The 27474-nt window shown below is 55.7% G+C and overlaps 1 protein-coding gene across 10 annotated transcripts in view; it reads left to right on the top strand.

The window, feature by feature from the left end:
• LOC116947706 (ras guanyl-releasing protein 3-like) overlaps positions 1-27474 on the top strand; it is a 102084-nt gene that overhangs the window by 68214 nt on the left and 6396 nt on the right. For 6 of the 10 annotated variants that reach the window (XM_076071030.1, XM_076071031.1, XM_076071032.1 and 3 more), the window contains 15 exons: positions 853-915; positions 1545-1676; positions 2582-2732; positions 7017-7190; positions 10148-10264; positions 11626-11901; positions 15470-15550; positions 16660-16764; positions 17973-18088; positions 21104-21251; positions 23517-23553; positions 24091-24237; positions 25091-25139; positions 25440-25501; positions 26857-27348. In XM_076071030.1, the coding sequence (XP_075927145.1) occupies positions 853-915; positions 1545-1676; positions 2582-2732; positions 7017-7190; positions 10148-10264; positions 11626-11901; positions 15470-15550; positions 16660-16764; positions 17973-18088; positions 21104-21251; positions 23517-23553; positions 24091-24237; positions 25091-25139; positions 25440-25501; positions 26857-27341 (2143 nt within the window). In that variant the 3' untranslated portion in view covers positions 27342-27348. Of the gene's footprint in view, positions 1-852; positions 916-1544; positions 1677-2581; positions 2733-7016; positions 7191-10147; positions 10265-11625; positions 11902-15469; positions 15551-16659; positions 16765-17972; positions 18089-21103; positions 21252-23516; positions 23554-24090; positions 25140-25439; positions 25502-26856; positions 27349-27474 lie in introns of those variants that run through there. The other 4 variants (XM_076071028.1, XM_076071034.1, XR_012945713.1 and 1 more) reach the window with 4 other exon arrangements.

Raw genomic sequence — 27474 nt, forward strand, 5'->3', positions numbered from 1 at the left:
GAACGTCCCCCAGAAAATAACGTCACGGAACTTCTTCCGAGCTCGCTTCAATTGGCCTCTCCGGCCACGCTCGACGCACTTCTTATGGCCCTGTAACCGGCGTGGGGTCTCAGAGGTGGAAAATTTGACCAAATTAAGTGCTAAACCAAATTTTAATGCGATGGGCGATTTCTTTTTCGCCCAGTCATCGGAGACCATCACCCCAACGCACTCGAGCACCTGGTCGAGTCCACGTCTGTTGCCGTGGATTTGAATCTAGGATCGTCGGCGTGAGCCTAAAAAAACAAACGTAAAACCAGGCCCTGCGCCGGGCTCCTCCAGCCCGCACCGTTTGCCGAGTTGCTCGTCGGAGTTATGAATTCGTCACCCGCTCTCGTCCCAATGCAGCCCAGCGTACAACGTGGATGTGCCACGCCGAGCGGCGGTCCCACGCTCTCTTGGTGCACACCGACAATTTAACTCTCCCCCTCGAGCTGACTGTGTCTTTGTCTCTTGCGTTCGCCGCTGAAAGAAGTGTGAAAATGTTTGTTATCGGGCGCCCGTACGGTGAGCCGGGTCCCATCACGGATGCACCACCGCGCTCGCCACACTCCGCTGGCTCTTTGGGATAACAGCGCCGTTTCAAGCCTGTTGCGAAACTGGCTCAGACTTGGCATTTTAAACATTTCGTCCAGAATTTCAGAACACGGCTCTCCTCATTCCTCGTGTTCGAGGAGCGTTCCATATTTTTATTTGTAAAAACAAAAAAAAGTTAAATCTTTTCTGACGATGCGGATGGGGAGCGCGTTTCTCGCGGCCGCGGTGGATTCTCCTCCGCGAAACTTCGATGGCCCTTGACTCGGAGGGCCCCACGTATAAGGAGGCGACGGGGCTCGAGGGAAGCCGGACGCGCCTGCGCATCTGCCGCTTTGTGAGGTGAGCGGCACGGCCGAGGGCATCGGCCGTGCGAGCGCCGCTGGCGTTGCGGCGAGCGCGGCGTTCGCTTCATTGGCGAGGCCGGTGACGTTCGTTGTTGAATTTTATTTCGGCCGGCAGTGATTGTGAGTGGACAAAAAGCCACGGAGCGTGACGATGACGGTCACCGCTGCCACCAGAGGCGAAAGCGTAACCGACCGTGATGAGATGGATTAACGAAGGACTGAGATAATTTAGCAACGCTATCGGGGATTGCGGTGCACTGCGGAAGGCCAAACATGGAGAGACACGCGCCACAGTGGTAGCGTGATTGTGGCCATGCAACCCAAACTGTGGACGTGGTTGCACTGTACTTCTGTGCTCCCTGCCCGCCTTCACCAACCCGCGGCGATCAGCGTGGTGAAACAAAACCAAACAACCCCCACTGACGGCGACAGCGCATTGAGGCCCTCATCCAGCAGTGGATTGACTCAAGGGGGCGGTAGATGACACGAGGCCGACCAGGCCAGACCTGGGGCTAGCGTGGGAGCAGACTCCCGCATGAGAATGACGGGCCCTCTTTTCATGAGATTGAATAAATGAATGAATGAACCCATGAGTGAATGAACTATTGATTGACCGGGCGGCAGGTTCTGGATCGAGGAGTTCCCGGCCGTGTTTAATCTGGACGCTGGGCTTGCGCGACTCATGGAGGAGTTCAAGGAGCTGGCCTGCACGCTGGGCCAGGAGGACCACTGCAGCCTCGTCGACATCTCCGCCATGTAGGGCTCGCCGCACCGCTCGCCGCACCGCTCACCCCACCGCTCACCACACCACTCTCAGCACCGCTCACCCCACCGCTCACCACACCACTCTCAGCACCGCTCACCCCACCGTTCACCGCACCGCTCACCACACCACTCTCAGCACCACTCTCAGCACCGCTCACCCCACCGCTCACCACACCACTCTCAGCACCGCTCACCCCACCGCTCACCACACCACTCTCAGCACCGCTCACCCCACCGTTCACCACACCGCTCACCACACCACTCTCAGCACCGCTCACCCCACCGTTCACCGCACCGCTCACCACACCACTCTCAGCACCGCTCACCCCACCGTTCACCACACCGCTCACCACACCACTCTCAGCACCGCTCACCCCACCGTTCACCGCACCGCTGCTCAACAAAGATTTCCAGAATGGACTATGATGGCGTGACGCCAATCCCACTATCGGGATGACATGGGGGGGGGGGTGATGGGGGGGGGGGAAGATTAAATAAATTAGGAGAAAGAAGAACAGAATCAGACATGCACCTGAGAGTTACACGTGTGTTTTTATATTTTTAAAATCAGCACTCCTTTATCGGGCGACTGAACTTGCGCTCAGCCCATCACCCCTCCCTCCGCGTGCAATAAAACGAGCACCACTGTGTCGTGAAGGTCAACAGCGGTCGCTCGATGGATACTGTCGGGCCCCGGCCATAAGAATGTGGAATTTCCACCACCGGCTCTGCGTCGCCGTGAACAGGAGATGAGCACCGATGCCTCGACGCTCATTTGAACCGCCGCGGATCGCTCTGGCCTCGAGCGGAACTCGTGCGTGCGCGCGTCCCAAGGCACCGCGCCGACCCTTGACCCTTACCCTTCCCCCTCCCCCACCACGTGCCCGTTGGCGCAGCCCGTCGTATGAGTGGATGCGCCGCGTGACGCAGCGCAGCAAGCTCTGCAAGAGCAAGCGCAAGGTGTCGCTGCTCTTCGACCACCTGGAGCCGGCGGAGCTGGCGGAGCACCTCACCTACCTGGAGTTCAAGGCCTTCCGCCGCATCTCCGTGAGTCCTGCTCGCGGCCGATGCCCCCCCCCGTCCACCTTTCGCCCCACCGGGAGTCCACACCGCCGGCTCACCGCACGGCCGTGGTGGCTACGCACGCCTCTGATCCAGCGCCGCGCAGCCGACGCTCGGTGGATCATCGAACAAATGAGAAGCGGAACCTTCCCGTGGGTGGGTCGTTCAGGATGAGCCGTACCCCGGCTGGCCAGAGTGGCTTCAAGATGTGGACTCCCACCTGTTCCGACTGTACGGGATCGAGCGTTTCCCCCTCGAACACGCGCGTGGGTTTGGTTTTCTCCGGGCGCTCCGGGTTTCGCCCCACGTGTCGCCGCCCGCTAATTGGCCGATATAACACCTCCACGCGTCGAGGATCGCGGAGCTTTGGGCAACTGTTGGCGTCCGCTCATTGTGTGGTGGCTGCCTTACCGTTCGTCTGTGGTTCCTCGCGCCTTTTGAGTCGTTCTCTTTGCCTACGAGCGTGAGCACATTTCAGGTTGAAATCACGATTATGGTCCACAGCTAGGACCGCCAATCGTCCTGGTTTGGCCGGATCAGTCCCGGCGATTTCAGATGCTCCCCCCGCCCCGCCCCCCCCTGCCCCGCCCAGCCACCACTCAAACCCATGAAGCATTTGCTAAATATTTGGAATTTTTGTTTTAATTATTTGATTACTGAGCGCAGGTCAGCAACAAACAGCACTATCAAGGTTGTAATAGTTAAGAGTTGACCGCCTTCTTTAACTGAGCAAGGTTGTTATTATTAGTGTGATGAGAGCTTGGGGAAATATAGACATTGGTTGGGAATTCCCAAGTAGAGGAGTGCCAGCTAAGAAGCAGCGATTTTAAGTGTTGTGACCTGCAGTGCGGTGATTTTGTGGGTGAGTGATTGAGTGTGTGGGTGAGTGATTGAGTGTGTGGGCGCGTGATGGAGTGTGTGGGTGAGTGATTGAGTGGGGGGGTGAGTGACTGAGTGTGTGACTGAGTGAATGAGTGTGTGGGTCAGTGATTGAGTGTGTGGGTGAGCGATTGAGTGTGTGGGTGAGTGATTGAGTGTGTGGGTGAGTGATTGAGTGCGTGGGTGAGTGATTGAGTGCGTGGGTGAGTGATTGAGTGCGTGGGTGAGTGATTGAGTGTGTGGGTGAGTGATTGAGTGTGTGGATGAGTGATTGAGTGTGTGGATGACTGATTGAGTGGGTGAATGATTAAGTGTGTGGGCCAGTGAGTGGATGAGTCAGTGGGTGAGTGTTTGGGTGGGTGAGTGGGTAGGTGAGTAAGTGGGTGAGTAAGGGGGTGAGTATATGAGTGAGTAGGTGAGCGATAGGGTAAGTGAGTGGGTGAGTATGAGTGGGTAGGTGAGTGTATGAGTGGGTGAGTGAGTGTATGAGTGGGTGAGTGAGTGGATGAGTGTATGAGTGGGTAGGTGAGTGAGTGTCTGAGTGGGTAGGTGAGCGAGAGGGTGAGTGTATGAGTAGCTAGGTGAGTGTATGAGTGGGTGAGTGAGAGGATGAGTGGGTAGGTGAGTCAATGGCTGAGTGTATAAGTGGGTAGCTGAGTGAGTTAGCTGTTGTGACCTGCAGTGTAGTTGACATGAGAGAGTCTCAACAAGGCTTTGTTGTCACCCGGTCAAAAATGTTCTGGCCTCGTGCTCAAGCCATGGTCCCGGGCCCAGGGCAGGGCAACCTGAGAAATAGCTGCGACCAATCGCGGATCAAGGCCACTCGCCGTGGGCGGTGCTATTGACTGAGTGGGTGTGGCCATGTAAAAATGGGAGGGGCTTGCCGGATTTGCCGTGCGTCCCGGTTGAGCCCTCCGAGAAATTTGGTTGCTCCATTCGAACCTCCCCCCCCCCGCCCCCCCCCCGCTGACTGAACCCGTAGCTCGGAGCGCGGCCTAAATAAACCTCCGCCGGACAGGGCGCCCGCGAAGCTCCCAATCACTCACGGTGGCCGGGGTTCACCTACCCACTCATACACTCACTCATCCACTCATACACTCACCTACCCACTCATACACTCACTCACCCACTCGCTCACCTACACACTCATACACTCACTCACCCACTCATACACTCACTCACCCACTCGCTCACCTACCCACTCATACACTCACCCACTCACTCACCCTCTCGCTCATCTACCCACTCATACACTCACCTACATACTCATAAACTCACATACTCACTCACCCTCTCGCTCACCTACCCATTCATACACTCACTCACCCACTCATACACTCACCTACCCACTCATACACTCACACACCCACTCACCCTCTCGCTCACCTACCCACTCATACACTCAGCCACTCACTCACCTACCCACTCATACACTCACTCACCCACTCATACACTCACCTACCCACTCATACACTCACGCACTCACTCACCCTCTCGCTCACCTACCCGTTCATACACTCACTCATACACTCATACACTCACCTACCCACTCATACACTCACCCACTCACTCACCCTCTCGCTCACCTACCCATTCATACACTCACTCACCCACTCATACACTCACTCACCCACTCATACACTCACTCACCCACTCGCTCACCTACCCACTCATACACTCACTCACCCACTCATACACTTACTCACCCACTCGCTCACCTACCCACTCATACACTCACCCACTCACTCACCCTCTCGCTCACCTACCCACTCATACACTCACCCACTCACTCACCCTCTCGCTCACCTACCCATTCATACACTCACTCACCCACTCATACACTCACCTACCCACTCATACACTCACTCACCCACTCATACACTCAGCCACTCACTCACCTACCCACTCATACACTCACCCACTTACTCACCCTCTCGCTCACCTACTCATTCATACACTCACTCACCTACTCATACACTCACCCACTCACTCATACACTCACCCACTCACTCACCCTCTCGCTCACCTACTCATTCATACACTCACTCACCCACTCATACACTCAGCCACTCGCTCACCTACCCACTCATACACTCACCCACTCACTCACCCTCTCGCTCACCTACCCACTCATACACTCAGCCACTTACTCACCTACCATTCATACACTCCCTCACCCACTCATACACTCAGTCACTCATACACTCACTCACCCTCTCGCTCACCTACCCACTCATACACTCACCCTCTCGCTCACCTACCCACTCATACACTCACTCACCCACTCATACACTCAGCCACTCACTCACCTACCGACTCATACACTCACCCACTCACTCACCCTCTCGCTCACCTACTCATTCATACACTCACTTACCCACTCATACACTCACCCACTCACTCATACACTCACCCACTCACTCACCTTCTCGCTCACCTACCCACTCATACACTCACTCATCACTCATACACTCACCCACTCACTCGCTCACCTACCCACTCATACACTCACTCACCCACTCATACACTCACTCACCCACGCGCTCACCTACCCACTCATGCACTCACTCACCCACTCATACCCTCACTCACCCACTCGCTCACCTACCCACTCATACACTCACTCACCCACTCATACACTCACCTACCCACTCATACACTCACCCACTCACTCACCCTCTCGCTCACCTACTCATTCATACACTCACTCACCCACTCATACACTCACCTACCCACTCATACACTCACCCTCTCGCTCACCTACTCATTCATACACTCACTCACCCACTCATACATTCAACTACCCACTCATACACTCACCCACTCACTCACCTTCTCGCTCACCTACCCAATCATACACTCACCTACCCACTCATACACTCACCCACTCACTCACCATCTCGCTCACCTACTCATTCATACACTCACTCACCCACTCATACACTCACCTACCCACTCATACACTCACCCACTCACTCGCCCTCTCGCTTACCTACTCATTCATACACTCACTCACCCACTCATACACTTACCTACCCACTCATACACTCACCCACTCACTCACCTTCTCGCTCACCTACCCAATCATACACTCACTCACCCACTCATACACTCACTCACCCACTCATACACTCACCTACCCACTCATACACTCACCCTCTCGCTCACCTACCCACTCATACACTCACTCATCACTCATACACTCACTCACCCACTCATACACTCACTCACCCACTCATACACTCACCTACCCACTCATACACTCACCCTCTCGCTCACCTACCCACTCATACACTCACTCATCACTCATACACTCACTCACCCACTCATACACTCACCTACCCACTCATACACTCAGCCACTCACTCACCATCTCGCTTCTTTGTCCAGTTCACGGATTACCAGAGCTACGTGCTCAAGGGCTGCCTGGTGGACAACGCCACGCTGGAGCGCTCCATCAGCCTCTTCAACGGCGTGTCCCAGTGGGTGCAGCTCATGGTGCTGAGCAAGCCCACGGCGCAGCAGCGCGCCCAGGTCATCGGCAAGTTCATCCACGTAGCCCAGGTGAGCCGTGACCCTGCCGCACCCCCTCGGCCACAACCCTGCCGCAGCCTGCCACACGCCGGCCACAACCCGGACACACCCAGCCGCACGGAATCTCTCACATCTCCGGATGAAACTGCCGCCGTGGCGCAACAGGCCAGGCCGCGTGCGGTGCATGTGTGCCGTGTGTGTGTGCGTGTGTGTGTATGCGCGTGTGTGTGTGCCGTGTGTGTGTGTGCCGTGTGTGTGCGTGTGCCGTGTGTGTGTGTGTGCGCGTGTGTGTGCGCGTGTGTGTGTGTGTGCCGTGTGTGTGTGTGTGCATGTGTGTGCCGTGTGTGTGCGCGTGTGTGTGCGTGTGTGTGTGTGCGCATGTGTGTGTGCGTGTGGGCGTGTGTGTGCGCGCGTGTGTGTGTGCGTGCGCGTGTGTGTGTGTGCGTGCGTGTGTGTGTGCGTGTGTGTGCGCGTGTGCGTGTGTGTGTGCGTGGGTGTGTGCGGGGAAGGTCCTGGCAAGGATTATTCAACATCGCCTTGCCAGGCACGCTGAGGAGAGGCTTGCGGAGCCCCAATGCGGTTTCATGAAAGGGCGGTCCTGCACAGATGCCATATTTTCTGTCCGTCTGTTACAGCAGAGGTGTAGGGAATTCCAGCAAGACCTACATCTCTGCTTTATTGACCTGTTCAAGGCCTATGATACCATCAGTAGGCCTGGGCTCTGGATTGTTCTTCGTGCTTTTAGAGTCCCTGACGCCCTGCTCACGATCATTAAGGACCATCATGATGGTGAGCGGGCCCAGGTAAAACTACGTGGCCGGGAGTCAGAGCCATTCCCTATTTTGACCACGTAGTTCGTGAGCCTTCAATAGCTGTACCAGGGGAATCTCCATTTGGTACAGATATAATGGGAGGCTGATCGATGCCCGGGTGCGGTCAAGGGATGGCTCCCTATTGCTCAACTACGTTATGTATGCTGATGATTTGATAATAGCTGCTCATTCAGAGGAGGAGTTGGAGACGCTGCTGCTGAGACTGGAGCGTGCCACTAAGAGATGGGGCCTTACCATCAGCCCCACCAAAACTAAGCACCTGCCTGGGTATTTTGTACCATCGGACACTCCACCCCCACAACTCCCAATCGATGATGGGGCAGTTGTGGAGAGAGTGGAGAATTTCCCATACCTGGACAGTGTGCTTATGACCGGCTCCAGTTTAACAGCAGAGGTCTCACTCCGAATCAGTCGAGCGGCAATATCTTTTCATCGGTTGCGTAACGCTGTGTGGAAGCTACCTGGTCTGTCGCTCCGCACTAAGCTTCAGGTCTTCTCGGCCACGGTCATTCCCTCCCTTCTCTACGCTTGCGAAACGTGGACCCCCCTAATGGAACATCTTCGCCAGTTAGAAACATTTAGGCTAGCCTGCCTACGATCCATCCTGGGTTTAACCAGGCTGGATTGTGTGAGCTTCTCACAAATCCTTGAAAGATCTGGGCAAGATCCCATCGGTGAGCTCCTCCGGCAGACAAGGCTGCGTTGGCTGGGTCATGTAGCCCGCATGCCCAGCACCCGCATGCCGAAACAGCTTTTGTTCGGCCGGATCGAGGGGGCTAAACGGGCGCAGCACGGGCTATAGAAGAGATGGAGTGATGTGGTACAGGAGGACGTGGAGCTGAGTGGACTTGCCGATGACTGGTACCAGCAGTGTCAAGATCGGTCTCTGTAGAGGAGGCTCGTGAAGGACGCTACTGGGCAGTTGGAGGTAGTCACCCTCCAACAACAACGGAGGGCGGAGGAGCGACGCTCACAACAACGAGCGGAGCGCCGGGTGGCTAAAGCACAGCAGGTTGGCACAGTAGGGAGCACAGGTGGTGCATCAGCCAGTCATCTCAGTCAGTCGACCCGTGGCACCTGGGTCTGCCCCGTGACCTCCTCCTGACGCTTGTGCACATGGCCTGGCACAAGCGTCGTGGTGACGTCACCGCCACTTCGTGGCGAATGGCGGTTGTTGTTGGGTGCGCGTGTGCCGCGTATGGTGTGTGTGTGCGTGTGTGTGTGTGCGTGTGTGTGTGTGTGCGTGTGTGTGTGTGTGTGCGCGTGTGTGCCGCATGCGTGTGTTCGTGCGGTGCGTGCGGTGCGTGTGTGTGTGCGTGTGTGCGTGCGTGTGTGTGCGTGCGTGTGTGTGTTCGTGCGGTGCGTGCGTGTGTGTGTTCGTGCGGTGTGTGCGTGTGTGCGTGTGTGCGTGTGCGCGTGCGTGTGTGTGCGTGCGTGTGTGCGTGTGTGTGTGTGCGTGTGTGTGTGTGTGTGTTCGTGCGGTGTGTGTGTGTGCGTGTGTGTGTGCGTGTGTGTGTGTGCGTGTGTGCGGCTGCCGGGGGCTGCCGGGGCGTGGAAACGGCAGAAAATGTTAACGTTGAAGCCGCCAACCGCAAATTCGCTTACAAAATCAATGCTCTCTCTCTCTCCCTCTCTCTCTTCCGCTCTCTCTCACTCGGTCCCATCTTTCCCCTTTCTATCTCTCTCACTCTTCCTCTCTCTCTCTCTCTTCCTCTCCCTCTCTCTCTCTTCCTCTCTCTCTCACTCGGTCCCATCTTTCCCCTTTCTATCTCTCTCACTGTTTCTCTCTCACTATCCATATTTCTTTCTATTCTCCCTCCTCTTCCTCTCTGTCTTAGTATTTCATTCTCTCCCTCTCCCCTATTTCTTCATCTCTCACTCATTGTCTCACTCTCCTTTGCTGTCTCTGTTCCACTACCTCTTCTGATCTCTCTTTCCCCCTCCTTGTCTCACTCTCCTTCGATTACCTTCTCTCCCAGCACTCTTTCTCACTCTCCCAATCGCTTTCTCTCCCTCCATCTCCCCCTCTCTTCCGATCTCTCCCTCTCACTCACTCCCTCTCTTCTCCCCCTTTTTCTCCCTCAATCCCCTTCTCCCTATCTCACCCGCTCGCTCTTACCCCCCCCCCCCAAAAAAAAATGAAACATCCCTCAGAAACTGCGGCACCTGCAGAATTTCAACACGCTCATGGCGGTGGTGGGGGGTCTCAGCCACAGCGCCATCTCGCGCCTCAAGGACACGAACACCCTGCAGACGCCCGAGGTCAACAAGGTGCGGCCGGCGTAGCTGGCACCTCCCCCCCCCCCCACGTTGCCGGCGCGCCGGCCCCGTTCACCGACTCGACCGCCGAGGGGCCTCGGCTTCCTCGCGCCCCCCGGCGGTCGAACTTAAATCTCCGCGAGGTGCCGGCGAGCGCCATTCGCGTTCGCCGGTGGCTTGTCCCGTGCGGGGGGTGGGAGGGGGTGGGAGGGGGTGGGGGGGGTGGGTCGGGGGACATCGCAAGGGGGGCGGCCGTGGGAGCGGCAACCGTTTCCGAAACCCTCGCCGGCGAGCGAGCGAGTGAGTGAGCGGGCGAGCGGGCGCTGTTCTGAGAAGTTTGCCGGCGCTGCCGTTGCCCATCGAGCGCCGCCGCCGCCGCCGCTTGCGCCGTGGACACGTGCTCGGCCCATTTCCCCCGGGGGGGGGGGGGGGAATTGACGCTCCGCTCGACGAGATTTTTTTAACGAATTTTTTTTTTAATTAATAAACGCACGCAATCCCAAGGTGCAATGTCAGAAGGGGTGGTTAACGAAGGGATTTTCTTCAGCCTGCTGGGAGCCAATTAATTTTTTTTATATATTTTTTTTAATGAGCGAGCGGATAAGTGGCAGTCGGCCCTGGCTCAGGGGAACAGCGCGGTAGCGACCTGTGCATCACCGCGGTCGCTCGCTTGACCGGTGGCCGAGTCTCGGACGCGCGTGTCCTTACACGTCCCGCGCTAATGGGTTGGATTCTTCACAGCGATCGCGCCACTCCGCTTCTCCTCTGACCCAATTGTCCGGCTCGAACCGCCCCGACAACAGCAACATCAGCCACGCGGAGAATAAGATGACGAAATTACTTTTCGTACTCATCCTCGTCAAATTATTTGTTGGTGACCTATTGAGGGGGGAAGTAGTTTTAGATGTTACGGCTTAATTGTGGATCATGTCAGTTGTTTGACACTGCACGGGAAACACCAGCCCAGTGTAGTCGATGATGCCAGTTTGTCGGAGTGGTATTTCACGAGCAATTCCTCAGTTGACAAGTGAGGTGGAAAATGTATTAATGTTTGAATTACAGCCCCTCTCGTAGGTTGACACACTCAATCCAAAGAAAAAAGCCACTTCACCATTACTCTAACGATTACCCCACACCTTCAAATTGCCCGAAATGTGCGTCCTAAATTGTGGAATATCGCTGGCTTCCTGACAATTATCGACAACTGCCCTCCTGTTTTCCCTGCTCGCTTGCTGCGATCTCGGCTGCCCACTCACCCACTTACCGACCCACCCGCCGACCCACCCACCCATCCACCCTCTCACCGACCCACCCGCCGACCCACCCACCCACAAACCCACCCATCCCTCGACTGGCCTGGCCGGCTCGCGCAGGTTTGGTACGAGATGACCGAGCTGCTGGCCTCGACGGGGAACTACTGCAACTACCGGCGAGCGATGTCGGAGAGCAAGGGCTTCAAGATCCCCATCCTGGGCGTGCACCTCAAGGACCTGATCGCGCTGCACGCGGCGCTGCCCGACTGGCTGGGCAAGGGGCGCCTCAACCTCTTCAAGCTGCAGCAGCTGCACGCCACCTTCAGCGAGCTGGTGGCCCTGCAGAGTGCTCCGCCGCCCATCGAGGCCAACATGGACCTGGTGCACCTGCTCACGGTGAGACGAGCCGCTCCCAACCGCCGCCGCTCCCAACCGCCGCCGCTCCCAACCGCCGCCGCTCCCAACCGCCGCCGCTCCCAACCGCCGCCGCTCCCAACCGCCGCCGCTCCCAACCGCCGCCGCTCCCAACCGCCGCCGCTCCCAACCGCCGCCGCTCCCAACCGCCGCCGCTCCCAACCGCCGCCGCTCCCAACCGCCGCCGCTCCCAACCGCCGCCGCTCCCAACCGCCGCCGCTCCCAACCGCCGCCGCTCCCAACCGCCGCCGCTCCCAACCGCCGCCGCTCCCAACCGCCGCCGCTCCCAACCGCCGCCGCTCCCAACCGCCGCCGCTCCCAACCGCCGCCGCCGCTCCCAACCGCCGCCGCCGCTCCCAACCGCCGCCGCTCCCAACCGCCGCCGCCGCTCCCAACCGCCGCCGCCGCTCCCAACCGCCGCCGCCGCTCCCAACCGCCGCCGCCGCTCCCAACCGCCGCCGCCGCTCCCAACCGCCGCCGCCGCTCCCAACCGCCGCCGCCGCTCCCAACCGCCGCCGCCGCTCCCAACCGCCGCCGCCGCTCCCAACCGCCGCCGCCGCTCCCAACCGCCGCCGCCGCTCCCAACCGCCGCCGCCGCTCCCAACCGCCGCCGCCGCTCCCAACCGCCGCCGCCGCTCCCAACCGCCGCCGCCGCTCCCAACCGCCGCCGCCGCTCCCAACCGCCGCCGCCGCTCCCAACCGCCGCCGCCGCTCCCAACCGCCGCCGCCGCTCCCAACCGCCGCCGCCGCTCCCAACCGCCGCCGCCGCTCCCAACCGCCGCCGCCGCTCCCAACCGCCGCCGCCGCTCCCAACCGCCGCCGCCGCTCCCAACCGCCGCCGCCGCTCCCAACCGCCGCCGCCGCTCCCAACCGCCGCCGCCGCTCCCAACCGCCGCCGCCGCTCCCAACCGCCGCCGCCGCTCCCAACCGCCGCCGCCGCTCCCAACCGCCGCCGCCGCTCCCAACCGCCGCCGCCGCTCCCAACCGCCGCCGCCGCTCCCAACCGCCGCCGCCGCTCCCAACCGCCGCCACCGCTCCCAACCGCCGCCACCGCTACGGCCGCTCACCACTGCCGCTGCTACTACCGCCACTACCGCCACTACCACTACCACCACTCGCCACAAAAAAACTTTTATAAATACGCAGATGGTGCCCCCCCCCTCTGCTGGAACAGTCTCCCACTGCGCGTAAAACAATTATCTTTGCTACAACCTGCTTCCACTCCTCCCTTGAAACTCATCTATAAACTAAACTCTAAACTATTTTTATTTTACCAGGTAAGGTCCTCTGAGTTGTACAGCTCGTTTTCAGTAGCGATCTGGCCAAAAAAATGGAAGCCCAACGAAGTGGAGTATCACGTGGAAATTTCTAGCAGGCAGATACTCTAAACGCTTGTTTCTAAATGTAGAGGGAAAAAACCGGAGGATCCGAAGAAAAATCCACACGGGGAGCACTTGCAAATCCCAAATATGCAGGCGTCAGGATCGGGATCGAACCCACGACTTCCTGTATACCAGGAGAGGTAGTTAACATCTTCTCCCTAGCCCATCTTGCTGCTGCTACTCCCTGCCCCCCAGCTACGACCAGGCCTACCCCAACTCCTATCACTACCCCGATCACTACCCCTAAACCGCATCTGCACAAACCATGGCAGATGCACATACCTGATGCACAAATCGAAATAAAAAAAAACTCTCCAGTGTGCCACTGTGGTCATCGAGAACAGACCGCACAATGTATGCCGACGCAGTGCCCCGATCCACAAATATGAAGGAGACATTACAACGATATACACACCGCTGCTCCTGCCAAGGTTATCTGGCTTGACCACCTGAATGTGAAATTGTAGTCGGTGCTCTGCACATACATCGGCTGTACAAAAGACCACTACTCTGAATCACCACTCTAACTCCTACCACTACCCCTATTACCACCACTACCCCTATCACCACCCCTACCATTATCCCTATCACCACCCCTTCCCCTATCACTACCCCTACTGCAACTGCTTACCCACATCCCCCAGCTACAACCAGATCTACCCCAAGCCATCTTTAATCTCTTCCGCCTGTTCTCATAACTGTCACCACGACTACACCACCACTTTTAATAACAACCCCACAATTGATTCAACCACTATCATCTTACGTACAATTTTGATCGGGCTTCGTGCCTGTTCATTCACCTTATCCGCAAGGCCTTCTGGGAGTGTATAATCTCAGCAGCGTTGGTTCAATACAAGCAAAACCCCCGACTGGTTTCAACACACGGTGTCTCATCAACAGTCAGGCTTGCTTGGACCGATGCTGCTGAACTGCCACGTGTTAGAGGCCCTTCTCTGCTAGATACGAGTCCTGGCTCAACGCAGACTTACGTGATGTACAACAAGAAAAATCATCATTCGCATTGTGTTTTCGAGAATATAAATAATAAAACGAATAACAAATGCGTGTCCTTCGTTACGTATGCTCTCTACCACGGCGCTCATTATTGTCTTGCGTCTCTTGATTATGATCAGGCCACGTTTGAATGTTTTTTTTCTTGCGGGCCACCTTTTTAATGCAACTGCGTACAAAACATAACAATCTCGTCACTCGTTCGAGAATGTCAGCACATTATTCATGTTTATTGGCCATATAAGGAAACCGGTACCAATAAAGTTATGGCCATGAGGAAGCCGTGGTGTAGTGGTCAGCGCACCGATTCCCGGCCAAGGCTAATATCAGTTCTGGGCCCACAATTCACCGATCTACACTGACCAATGTGGGGAAGTATGGCCAAAAAAAACCTAAAAACCGGCACGGTGTGGGGAAGCCTTCACCCAGCAGTCGATTGATAATGCTGGGCTGGACATGCAGTGTTGATACACCACGGTGGCGAGATATTAACGACCTCACCTGGTATACAGGAGGTCGTGGGTTTGATCTCGACCCTGATGCCTGTATATTTGGAGTTTGCATGTTCTCCCCGTGGTCGCGTGGATTTTTCTCCGGGTCTTCCGGTTTTTCCCTCCACATTTAGAAGAGTATTTGCCTGCTGTAAATGTCCACGTGATAAGCCACTTCGTTGAACGATCATTTGTGGCCAGGCCGCTTCTGAAAAAGAGCTACAGAGCTCAGAGGGCCTTACCTGGTATAATAAAAAAATAGTTTATTGTTTTTTTTATTCTTAGAGCCTGCTGTCCATGATGGCCGGACAGGCAACGCTGGGAATCGGGGCCGCCCAGAGGCTTCCTGGAGGCCCGGGGCAGAATTATTGCACAGGACCGTTGTGGGACCCTATTTCGTGTTAGGCCCAGGACGAAGTGCCCCTTTCAGCCCCCCTTGCCCCTGTGGGTGGACTTGCCCACGGTAGTGTGGGGGTTGGGGGTGTGCCAGGCGAGTGCCAGGTTTCCCCTGGCTACTGGCAACACGGGCGAACTTTAGCTTCATATTTCTTGTTTTGCTTGCGCGAGCGTCAGCATTATTTGACACGTTTATTGCGCCCGGGAGTGACGGATTATGGTGCGTGTTTTTTTTTTTTGTCGGGGGTGCCGCGTGTTTCCCCTTAGCTGTCCCTGGACCTGTACCACACGGAGGACGAGATCTACGAGCTCTCCTTGATGAGGGAACCGCGGAATCCAAAATCAACAGTAAGAACAATCGACGCCCGCGCTTGCGTCAAACGCGCGGCAAAAATAAAACCTCGCGGGGTCACGGCGCCGTGTGCGTGCAATGAAAGTTTTGTTTTATTATTTGTTCTCTTTTTTTTCTCTCTCTCTCTCTCGCACACGCTTCGCAATGCTGCCGCTGCTACTTTGCTCGCTTTCTTGCAGCAGAACTATAGAATGTCTCAACTCAAAAGGGCGCAGGGCCTTGTCTAAACAAGTTAGGCAGACAGCGTCGTTGAAGCCACGCGCCGAAATGAAAACGACTCGGAGTCGTTTAAAACGAGCGTACGACCAGGTTGCATGAAATTCGCCACGTCCCGTCAGCGCTCGGAAGCTAAGCGGGCATTGAGCCTGGATAGCGCTTGGATGGGCGACTGCCATGCACAGCAGGTTGCTGTGGGGCTACGTGGTGGGTACCAGAGGGCAGTGCAGCAATAAAATATATTGCTGTACTGCACTTCTACGCTTCCAACTCGTGCTGACCAACGTGGTGAAGTATGGTGAAATAATCCCCACTACCCGCACGGTGTGGGGAGGCCCTCGTTCAGCAGTTCGAAGTCAAAAAAATTTCTGTCGTTATCTGAAAATGCGAAACTGGAAGCGTAAAATACGATCATCCAACACGCAGCCAAGCTGGGACCTGGGGATGTCACATGGTTTGCTCTCATTCCCATAATGCCATGCGCTCTGCAGTGCAGTCTGGGTGGGATCACATGTGACGGGGGGAGGGGGGGGCTCCGGCTAACAAGGCTTAGCACCCCACAATCCAATTTACTGGCTTAAGAATTCACACGGCACTGCCGATGCGGTAGAGCCTCGACCGAGCCGAACGCGGCGAGAGAGCGAAAGATCAGAGGGCGCGGTTGTCCCACGCCCTCTGGAATTTGCCAAATGTCCTACGCGTGATGAATAATAATAATATTATTATACGCCGCTGATGGGATGCGACAATCTGCAGGCGATGGGATTTTTCACTGATCGGCACAAGCCACGGATAGTCGGGAAGTCGTCGCGGACTGTCGTGGTAACGCTGGTCCCCCCTCCACCTCCGCCCCTTCCCACTTCCCACGTGCCATCGTGTGGTTGTGCAGCCGCTGACGCCCTCGAAGCCGGTGGTGATGGCCGAGTGGGCCTCCGGCGTGTCGCCCAAGCCCGACGCGGCCACCATCAACAAGCACGTGCAGCGTGTCGTGGAGGTGCGTGCCGCCTCGCCACGGCCCTGCCCGGCGGGGGGTGGGGGGGGTCCCTACAGACACCAGAGGGGTCACTACAGACACCAGAGGAGTCACTACAGACACCAGAGGGGTCACTACTGACACCAGAGGGGTCCCTACAGACACCAGAGGGGTCACTACAGACACCAGAGGGGTCACTACAGACACCAGAGGGGTCACTACAGACACCAGAGGGGTCCCTACAGACACCAGAGGGGTCACTACAGACACCAGAGGGGTCACTACAGACACCAGAGGGGCCCCTACAGACACCAGAGGGCACCCTACAGACACCAGAGAGGTCACTACAGACACCAGAGGGGCCCCTACAGACACCAGAGGGGTCACTACAGACACCAGAGGGGTCACTACAGACACCAGAGGGGCCCCTACAGACACCAGAGGGGCCCCTACAGACACCAGAGGGGTCCCTACAGACACCAGAGGGGTCACTACAGACACCAGAGGGGTCACTACAGACACCAGAGGGGTCACTACAGACACCAGAGGGGTCACTACAGACACCAGAGGGGTCACTACAGACACCAGAGGGGCCCCTACAGACACCAGAGGGGTCACTACAGACACCAGAGGGGCCCCTACAGACACCAGAGGGGTCCCTACAGACACCAGAGGGGCCCCTACAATCAGCAGAAGGGTCCCTATAGCCACCAGAATGGTCCCTACGGCCACCAGTGGGGTCCTCTGCGGCTATTGCTGCAGGAGAGGAGTAGCCCCAGTGGTCACAGCCGGCCCAAGATCGCCCCAGAGCCGCATGGGCTGGTGGCCACGGCCGCCGTGCTGGGTTGCGCCATGCGGTTGGTTAGCGAGCTGCCCACGGGCGGTCTTCCACGAGGGCACTGCACAAACGGTCCGAGTCACAACGAGGGCGGTGCGAACTCTCATGCCCAGCCCCATTCACGGCGTCCCAAGATGTCCAGTCAAAAATAATTGCCCACAAATATTGCAATTGGAATTCGCTTACCAATCTTTTCGCACCTCCCCCCCCCCCCCCCCCCCGCTGCAAAAACTTGGCAGGACCTTCCTGTTATTAACGGGACAGCCCTTATCCAACACGCGGCCCTGGGCCCCGTTTGAGTCCGCCCCCCCCCCCCCCCAGACTCCCCTTTGAGTCCCGAATGTGAAGCGTCGCTCGGCACGCGTGTCGCCCCCCCCGCCCCCCCCGGCAGTCCGTCTTCAAGAACTACGACCACGACCGTGATGGCTACATCTCGCAGCAGGACTTCGAGCAGGTCGCGGCCAACTTCCCCTTCCTCGACTCGTTCTGCGTGCTCGACAAAGACCAGTGAGCGGACGGCTACGGACTCTGTCAATGCAATCAGAGCCTGAACAAGCAATGCTTATGCTAGGGTCTGCACCGTCGTTGATTTCTCCTTCACAAAGCCCTCGGAGGTGTGGTGTTTAATTAGCTGTTGGAGTTTTGGGTTGATGGGTGTGTTACCGTTGGATTTAGACGTGTGCACCACTAGCCGTCGTGGGGGCGCTGTGTTCAACAACCCGGCGCCTAAACAGCTGAGAACCGATCGTTTTCAGCGCTCGAGAAATACTGCCGGAGGTCTGACCTTCACGCACATTGCTCACAAACTTCTCCAGAGACGAGTATGTGGCGTTTACCAATGATTTAATTCAATCCCAAATGGCGTTTCTAGATGAACAATCATATAAATGTGTCGTTAAACCCACCACCACCCAACACAGCCAATTAGTAAGGTTTGTCACCTAAAAAAACGTGCTAATCAGTTACTACTTTCAGCACATCAGTGTGTAGGAGAGTAAACCCACAACATTGACAATTTGAGTACTGTGACGTTTTCCTTGTGATCACAACAACCAGCTTCATCAGGCGATTTGCCAGAATTGTGAAGAAGTCTTCCTGTTTTGGTCTTAAACCTTTATTTTGGATCAACTAAACTATTTTTATTTTACCAGGTAAAGCCCACTGAGCTGTATAGCTCTTTTTCAGAAACGACCTGGCCACACAAATGATAGTTCAACGAAGTGGCTTATCACGTGGAAATGTATAGCAGCCAAACACTCTAAACGCACGTTGATTCTCAATGTGGTGTGGAAAACCGGAGGACGCGGAGAAAGATCCACGCGACCACGGGGAGAGAGACATGCAAACTCCAAATAAACAGGCGTCAGGGCCGGGATAGAACCCACGACCTCCTGTATACAAGGCGAAGTAGTTGACATCTCGCCACCGTTCGTCAATACCACTGTGACCTTAGAAGGAATAAAATGTAACAGGAGACGTTTCTGGCAATGGCCCTTCTTCATAGCAAGCCAATGAGTGTGATGTATTTATTCATTCATTAAGTTAGAGCACATCAGCGTTATTGACGAACGTGTTGCTATATTGATCGTGCTTGCACACCACTGCCAACGCAGCAGCAGCAGCAGCAGCTGCTGCATCGCCGGATCATCTGTAGACCCCTGGGAATGTGTGCGTCACGCTCACGTGCTCTTGTTTGGCAGCGCCGCGTATGCCACGTGCAGTCGCCTGCACTGCTCATGGTGGTGTGGTGGGCACGGTATGTCAATCCACTGCTGGATGTTATGAGGCAGTGGCCCTCCTTCGTGGCACACTTGTGCATCTGAAGAGGCTTGTGTATTCAGGAAAGCCGTTCTGAGTCTCAAGACCTTTTTTTTTCCAATAGGGTCCTGCCAAGTTTTGACAGCAGGTGGCAATGCTGCTGCTGCTGCTGCTGTGTGATCCCAAATTGAGTTATTTGCAGGTAATTTTTCAGCATTGGGATGTTTTGGTCAATACCGGTGACATTGTATAATGATTTTTTTTTTTGCTATGGGAGGAAACCGAAGTCAGAAGAAACCGACGCAGGATAGGAGAGAAACATACACACACTGCACGCAGAGAGGCACCCTAGTCGGGAATCAAACCCAGGTCCGCCTTGCTGCCGAGCCGCGAGTGTTTTACAGCTGCACTGGCACTGCCCTGTTGCGCCCAATTCGCAATGCTTCAATGTAAATTTGGTTTTGGAATCGTTGTGTACGACGCAGGGCGGGCAGTGTGGCTGGCTCGAGCATCCTGACAAATGGCGCAGGAAGCTAAGCTGAGAATTTTTGCGTGGGGAAAATTTCGGAGCGGGTTAATCATTTTGGCGAGAGAATTAAACATTTTTTTTAACCGGATATTAACGTAACTTTAAATGTGTATTAAAAAAATGTAATGCGACTAATATTTGAACAACCATGTTACACGATGACACTTGACACGTCGGCTTTCGCGAGCAATATTATGAATAATCAAGGTGTCTTTGGGTTAGGTCACGTAAATATAAATGTGTCGTTAAGCCACCACCACCCCACACGGCCAATTAGTAAGGTTTGTCATGTAAACAAAACGTGCCAATTAGTAACTCATTGTTTAACAAAACGTGCCAATTAGTAACTAATTGTTTTGCATTACAAACCTTACTAATTGGCTGCATATGGTGGTGGTGGTGGTGGGTTAACGACACATTTATAGTTATGCGATATAACCCAAAAAAACTTTTTTGATTAACAACATTTATGAAAACACTATAACGGCCAAAAAGCAAGAGAAGCAACTGCGCCGAACTGTGGACCTCGGCCACCAGAGTCCTGTACCCGGCCATGGCTAACGGCAGTGGCGAGTGATATCTGAACTGGTTCTGGACACCACCCTTCGCCAACCCGCACTGACCAGCCTGGTGAAGTATGGTTAGCTCTGACACGTGGTTTTTCTCCAGGTACTGTGGTTTTCCTCCCACACGAAGCCGAACGCGAATGCAAGGAATTAGCCCAACATCCCAATGTAGCAGGACGCTGGGAAATATAGTCTTGAGACTTGGTGAGACTTTCCTTGGGAATAAAGGGCATCATTATTATTATTCTAAGAATGTTGAACGCATTACATACACAGAGATAAAAACGGAAATGTCTCTCGAAGACTTTGAAGAACTTCCTTTTAAAAACACAACATACTCCTGCAAGGCACTCCCTGCCGGATTACGCCAATCCACTGCAGGATTTTTGTTAGGATTTTTGTCGGAGTGCTTTGAGGATCCGTGTCAAAGGTGCTTCATGAATAAATTAGGTTGTTTGTGAAGAGGAGAGGCGCCAGGGCCCTGGGTGACGTGGCCTCGCCTGGGAGTGTCATCCGAAGGCGGCAGGGACACCCAGCCCTTTCTCCAAACACTACCGCCACCTTTCATCTGCCGCCTTTCATCTCCTGCCCCCCTGCTCACCCGGCCCGCCTGCTCACCCGGCCCGCCTGCTCACCAAACCCGCGCCTCTCCCACCCACCCATCCGCAGGGACGGCCTTATCAGCAAGGAGGAGATGTCTGCCTACTTCCTGCGAGCCAACTCCATCCTGACGCACAAGATGGGCCAAGGCTTCGTGCACCGGTTCCAGGAGACCACCTACCTCAAGCCGACGTTCTGCGAGCACTGCGCAGGATTCGTGAGTTCTGCGGGCCGCCCGTCGCCACCCCCCTCCCCCCTCCCGGCACGCGTGCATGCACCCCGTCCGTTGTGGCCGCGAAAAATCGGTGACGAAAACATTGAGGAGCAGAGCGTTCTTTTAATTCGAGTCAACGACGACTCGGAGGAGTGGTCGGAAGTCATCGAGCATGATGACGACGATGACGACTACGACTGCCGCCCAGCAGAAACCAAAGCTGTGACCGACCGTGACGAGTGACGGATATCAACCGAGCTCACCGATTGGCTGACCTGATAATGTTGGGTGCCGACGGGGAGTTATGCGCCCCGCAGTCCAACATTGAACAACTAAGAGCGTCTGGCCCAGCGGTCGGCAACGTGCGGCGATTCTTGACGGCGTTCATCGAGAACCACCACCGTCTCGCATTCGCTGGCATTGCGAATTCGAACAAAAAATTCGCTTTTCTTGTTATTTTGGTTGCCGACCCCATTTGTCCGGCTACACGCTTGGGCGTCTGGCTAGACACAGCACGTGGAAGGCCGTCCGGAGTCTGCTTGTCTTGAAAGCAATGCCGCTGAAAATGTTGTCCGAATCTTTTTTTACTTACGTGGAGATGGATACGTGAAGGAGACGAATCGTCTGCTTGATTATTTTACGATGCATATTAACGACGTTTGCTGAGCCAGTAAGTGAGCCACATTGAGCCTCAAGACCCTTTTGTAGGAGGGGTCCTGCCAAGGTTTTGTAGGCAGAGGCGAAGTTGCTGCTGCTGTGTAATCCCAATTGAGTCATTCGCAGGTCTCTTCGCAGCATGATTAGCCATGGCGAATGGGGGGGGGGAGAAAATACAAACTCCACACAGAAGGTACTCGAGCCAGGAATCGAACCCAGAGCCCTCTCTGCTGTGAGGCACGCCCATTACCACTGTGCCAGCACCCAGCCACCCGCATAGTGTCTATCGTCGGCAAGGTATTGAACAACCAATACCTTATATTCTTGGTTCTTTCGGTAGAAGGGAAACAATAAAATAATACAAATATAAAACAATAAAATTCTCACGACGTTTCGACTGCAACACAAGCAATCATCATCAGGTGTGAAAACCACAGCAAGAAAATTTGAAAAAAAGTGGCGTTTTTTTAACGTTAGCACCACGGAGAGCGATTTGGCAGTTATTCAGAAGGACGAGTCCATCTATGTTCGGAAAAGAGGAGGGGGGTGACGAAAATAATGTGGTTTTCACACCTGATGATGATTGTTTGTGTTGTAGTTGAAACGTCGTGGTAATTTTCTTGTTTTATATTTTTATTATTTTATTGTTTCCCTTCTAAGTGGCTTTACCGAAGAACCAAGAATATGAATCCCTGCAGTCACGAAAGCTTTAAATCAAAACAAATACCTTGTTGATCTCGTCTAGGAGCATAAACCTTCATCATGCGAACTGCGGTCGTCCTCGGAGCGGCTTTTGGCTGACCACCGAACAAAGGTGGTCACCGCACCGCGCGCTTTCAGATGCGCTTCTGCGGCCGTCTGGAACGCTCTTCCTTCCGATATTGAGGAAGCCCCTGAGAGCTGTGCACTTTTAAATAATCTAAATTGAAAACTCTTTTCTTTAGGACAGATTATTGTGTTCAGTTTTGTTGTCCTCCCCCCCTCCGATTAGTGCGGACGGCTACGTACGGTGCGAAAGAAGTTCAACATACATACACACACACATGTAATGGATGGGATACAATTTCTCACTTCTCCTTAGCCCAGCGCCTGGGCCCCTCTGGCCAGTGGGGCCCGGTGCATCTTCACCGCCTGCACACTCGCATTGCCAAGCCCCTTGCCCTGCATGTCGGCAGCACTGGGAGTGTCGCCGCGCCGGCAACCCCTTGACAGCTCGGCTGTTCAGCCGCGGGCTTTAGTTTTTGCTTTTGAGGAACTCTCGGCCGGGTAAGAGGGCAAAAAGGGTTAGACGGGCCGGACAGCGGGAGGGCAGCAGCGACGGACAGAGCAGCTGTTCGCCACCGCGTATTTACGCCGCCTTGCTAAGCGCATAGAGCATTGGTGGGGAGTGGAGTGGGGGGGGGACGGTGGCTGGTGAGCCAGAGGAAGGGTCTCTTGCGAGCGTGCATCCTGTCGTAGCCCGGCTGCAGCCTGGGTTACAGGCATCGGCCAGATGTCCTCTAATCTGTTGCGTCAGTCGCGTGCTTCCTTCCTCCCGTCGCCGCCGTCTGACAAACAATGTGCTCATTAACGACGGCGCTCTCCCTCGTTCTCATTCCCTTGTCACTGCAGATGTGGGGGCTCATCAAACAAGGCTACAAATGCAGAGGTGAGACACTGGCGACGTCATCGTCGTCGCCACCGTCGCGGCAATTGCGCGGACGAGCGATTTGTTCGCAAGGTGTCATCCAGCCGAGGCCACGGCCGTGTCACGCCGCGCCGACCGCCGGGAGCCTTTTGACCGATCCGCGGAGGGTCGCGCCGCTCGCCGCCAGAGTTTGCGTCCCGTGGCAAGACGCCCGATAATAGCCCTGTCGGGTGTGCATTTGGCGAAAAACACAAGAATATATATTTTTACAAAAAGCAACCGCTTGGGTTAGCGCAGTGCGTCACTGGGGCCTGCTCGTCTACATTGCTAATAACTCCGCGGTGTTCGCTCCCTGCCCTCCAGGATAATTTTGTTTTAAAGTTAAGTTAAGGCTGAATGGAGCCAAGTATTTTTTATGGTCGCCCACCCTGTGGCTTCACCTGCAACCCGCTTGTTCTGCCCTCTGACCTGTGCCCTCTCCCCCTTGCCCCCCCCCCACCACCCACCACCACCCCGCACCCACCCCCCACCTGCCCCCACCCACCAACACGCTCGCAGACTGCGGCGTGAACTGCCACAAGCAGTGCCGCGAGCAGTTCGTGAGCGAGTGCAAGAAGCGCTCCAAGAGCTTGTCGTCGGAGAACTGTTCGCCGAACACCTACCGCTCGCTGCCGAGCACGCCCGGAGTCAGCAGCCCCGGCAACAGTGAGCGATGCGACCCGGCGCGACCCGGCGCGGCCATGGTGGGCAGAGCGGCCGGCGTAGTCAGTAGTGGCCGGCAGGGCCGGAGCAACCGTCCACGCTTTCCCCGTGAGCGCGCGCGGCGCAAGTGCGCGCGAGGTCCCGCTCGGGTTGTTGCCGTGCGCGTGGCTGATGAGGGCGACGGTGTCCGACGCTTCGCTCCCGCACGCTCGTAGCGGTCGCCGAAGAAGCTCACGGTTGTGCACAAATGTATACTGAATAAAAAGCTGCGTTACATGCGAAAATGTATAGGATGATTAAAAAAAAAAAATTTTGAAAATTCTGTTCCGTATATATAAATCCAGCCGGGTGGCTCAGCGGTAGAGCGGGCGGCTCGCACGCTGAAGGTTTGCGAGTTCAAATCCCGGTTGAGGGGCAGTTGACTCAGCCCATCATTACTATGGGGTGGATAAAATGAGTACCGCTTTATGTGGGAGCCAACAGCGATTGTCCTATGGATAGACCCGCTCCCACCCGAGGAATGTGGACTGTCCACCACTCACTCGGCAGGGCAGTAAACGGGGGATGAGCACCTAACGGCTCAAGGCTCAATTTGAGCCGCAGGAACCCACTGTTTATTGATAAACGTGACCGCATATTTTTCGCGGGGGAATATCAATCGAGAATTTTCACTGTTACAAACATGTCGCGTTGTCGCTGAAGAACAAACTCGAACTTGACGGACAATAACTTTTTCTTTTGTTGGCTTTGGAATGACAAATCAACTTCCGCATGAATGCAGAGGCGTGTAACCAGGATCCATTTAAGGCGAGGCTTTCCAGTAAGGGGATGGTAATTGCATGATTGCGTTTTTCAGTGAAGCAGCAGGGAAAACCGCAAACGATCACCAGAGCCCGATCCAATGAGTAAGTACGGGGGTTCCGTGTTGCGTTAATAAATACGCTTCTTGTTAAGCACGATCATGTGTACGCTTCTTGCTTAACCTGAAGGCTTCTAAGCTTTATTTTTACACTGTAAATGAAAAAAAAACATACGTGAACACGCTTCAGCTTCAGCCCCGAATGTTCTTTTTTTTAAAATCCAAATTAAGCGATTTAAAAACAAGTCGCTAATGCGGGACATTTCTTCTCTTTTTTACTGCTTTTTTCTTAGGGGTAAAAGCTTTGGGCATTTATTACAACGGTGGTATGTAATTTAATCCACAGTGGTGGTTCGTGGATGCAGATCGAAGAGACATCAAACTCCACCCCGGGTTTTCCAGTCTCAGGTGATGCGGGCAGGTGGATAGTTGAGCAATTGGAAAGCGATGTCACCATGTGATAATGGCGATACTGATAATGATGACCATGACGATGCTGTTGATTCACGAGTGTTGAGCTCTGCCGAGCACTGGAGAAAACGCCGAAGATGAAGCCGCTCGCCAGCATTAGCCAGTTTCTCAGTGGGGTCTCTATGCGTGTCTGTGAGTCTCTGTGTATGGGGTTCTATGTGAGTCTGTGGGTCTCTATGTGCGCCTGTGGGTCTCTATGTGAGTCTGTGGGTTTCTGTGTATGGTTTTCTATGTCAGTCTGTGGGTCTCTGTTCGAGTCTGTGGGTCTCTGTATTGAGTCTGCAGGTCTCTATGGGAGTCTGTGGGTCTCTGTGTATGGGTCTCTATGTGAGTCTGTGGGTCTCTATGGGAGTCTGTGGGTCTCTGTGTATGGGGTTCTATGTCAGTCTGTGGGTCTCTATGTGAGTCTGTGGGTCTCTATGTGAGTCTGTGCATTTCTGTGAGTATGTGAGTCTGTGTATGGTGCTCTATGTGAGTCTGTGGGTCTCTATGTAAATCTGTGGGTCTCTATGTGAGTCTGCGAGTCTCTATGTAAGTGTGGATCTCTGTGTATGGGTCTCTCTGTCAGTCTGTGCGTCTCTATGTGAGTGTGGGTCTCTGTGTGAATCTGGGTCTCTATGTGTGTCGGATCTCTATGCGAGACTGTGGGTCTCTCTGTCAGCCTATGGGTCTCCGTATGAGTCTGTGGGTCTCTGTGTGAATCTGTTGGTGTCTGTGTGAGTCGTTGGGTCTCCTTGTGAGTCTGCGAGTCTGTGAGTCTATATGTTAGTCTGTGGGTCACTTTGTGAGTCTTTTGGTCTCTATGCAAATCAATGGGTCACTCTCTCGGGCTCTGTGTGAATCTGTGGCTCTCTATGTGTCTGTGTGAGCCTATGGGTCTCCGTGTGAGTCTGCGGGTCTCTATGTGAGTCTTTGGATCTCTGTGTGAGTCTATGGCCTCCGTGTGCATCTGTATATGAGTTGGTGGGTTTTTGTGTGAGTCTGTGGTGGGTCTACGGTAATGTGCGGTGATGATGCATCAGTGCGGGTGACGATGAAGCCACTGCCACTGTAATCCGCTTACTCAACTGAACGCAACCCAGACTGGAAAACCCGAGGCAGACTTTGCATCCTCCCCAAACGTCATCCGCGAATCGTCGCCCTCGATTTGTCGTCGCGACCGAAACGTCGCGGCGAACCGCGCCGTCACCGCACCGTCTGCCCGGTCGCCGCCAGGCTGTGCCCCAAGCCACGCTCCCCCTTACCAACACCCCGCTCCCCCTCTCCCTCCCGCCACATTCGTCTCCTTGCAGTGTCTGACGGAGAGGTGTTCACCTTCTCGGCGGAGGACGTGCGCAGCGGCAACAGCGACGGTCGTTCCGTGGACGGCGTGGCCGGTGACCTGAGTTCGAGTCCCGGTCCGGGCTCTGGCGCCCTTGCGCCCCTGTGCTTGCAGCGGGCGGCCGAGCGATCCGGTGGCGGTGCGGGGGGGGCGGACGGCCAGGCGTGGATGGAGGCGCGCCCGTGCTCGCGATGGGACGAGCACCCCTCCGGCCTGCACACCTTCCCCAAGATGAAGCCCAAGCGCGCCGATGGGCACAAGTGGGGCAGCCGCCGGAGGGGGCAGCCGCTGGCGCTCGACGGGGCGGCGGTCACGGCGACGCGAGCCGACAGCACGGAGGGCAGCAGCGGCGGCGGCAGCAGCAGCAGCAGCAGCGAGGGCAGCGTGGGGCTGGGCGGGGGGCAGCACTCGCCGGCGACGGAGCAGCAGAGCAAGCACCCATCGGCGTGTCCGTGAGGTTTCGGTGCGCACGACGCCACGATCACCACCAACTCGACCGGGAGCACATCACGGCAGCGGCAATCACTGGCCTCTACTGGCACCAGGCTGATGCCCGCTAGCGAGCCGGGCGCCGAGTCACATCGTGCCG

The sequence above is a fragment of the Petromyzon marinus genome, chromosome 31, assembly GCF_048934315.1.
Source record: "Petromyzon marinus isolate PM22_M1 ecotype Great Lakes invasive population chromosome 31, UKy_Petmar_22M1.pri1.0, whole genome shotgun sequence".
Taxonomy (NCBI): Eukaryota; Metazoa; Chordata; class Hyperoartia; order Petromyzontiformes; family Petromyzontidae; genus Petromyzon; species Petromyzon marinus.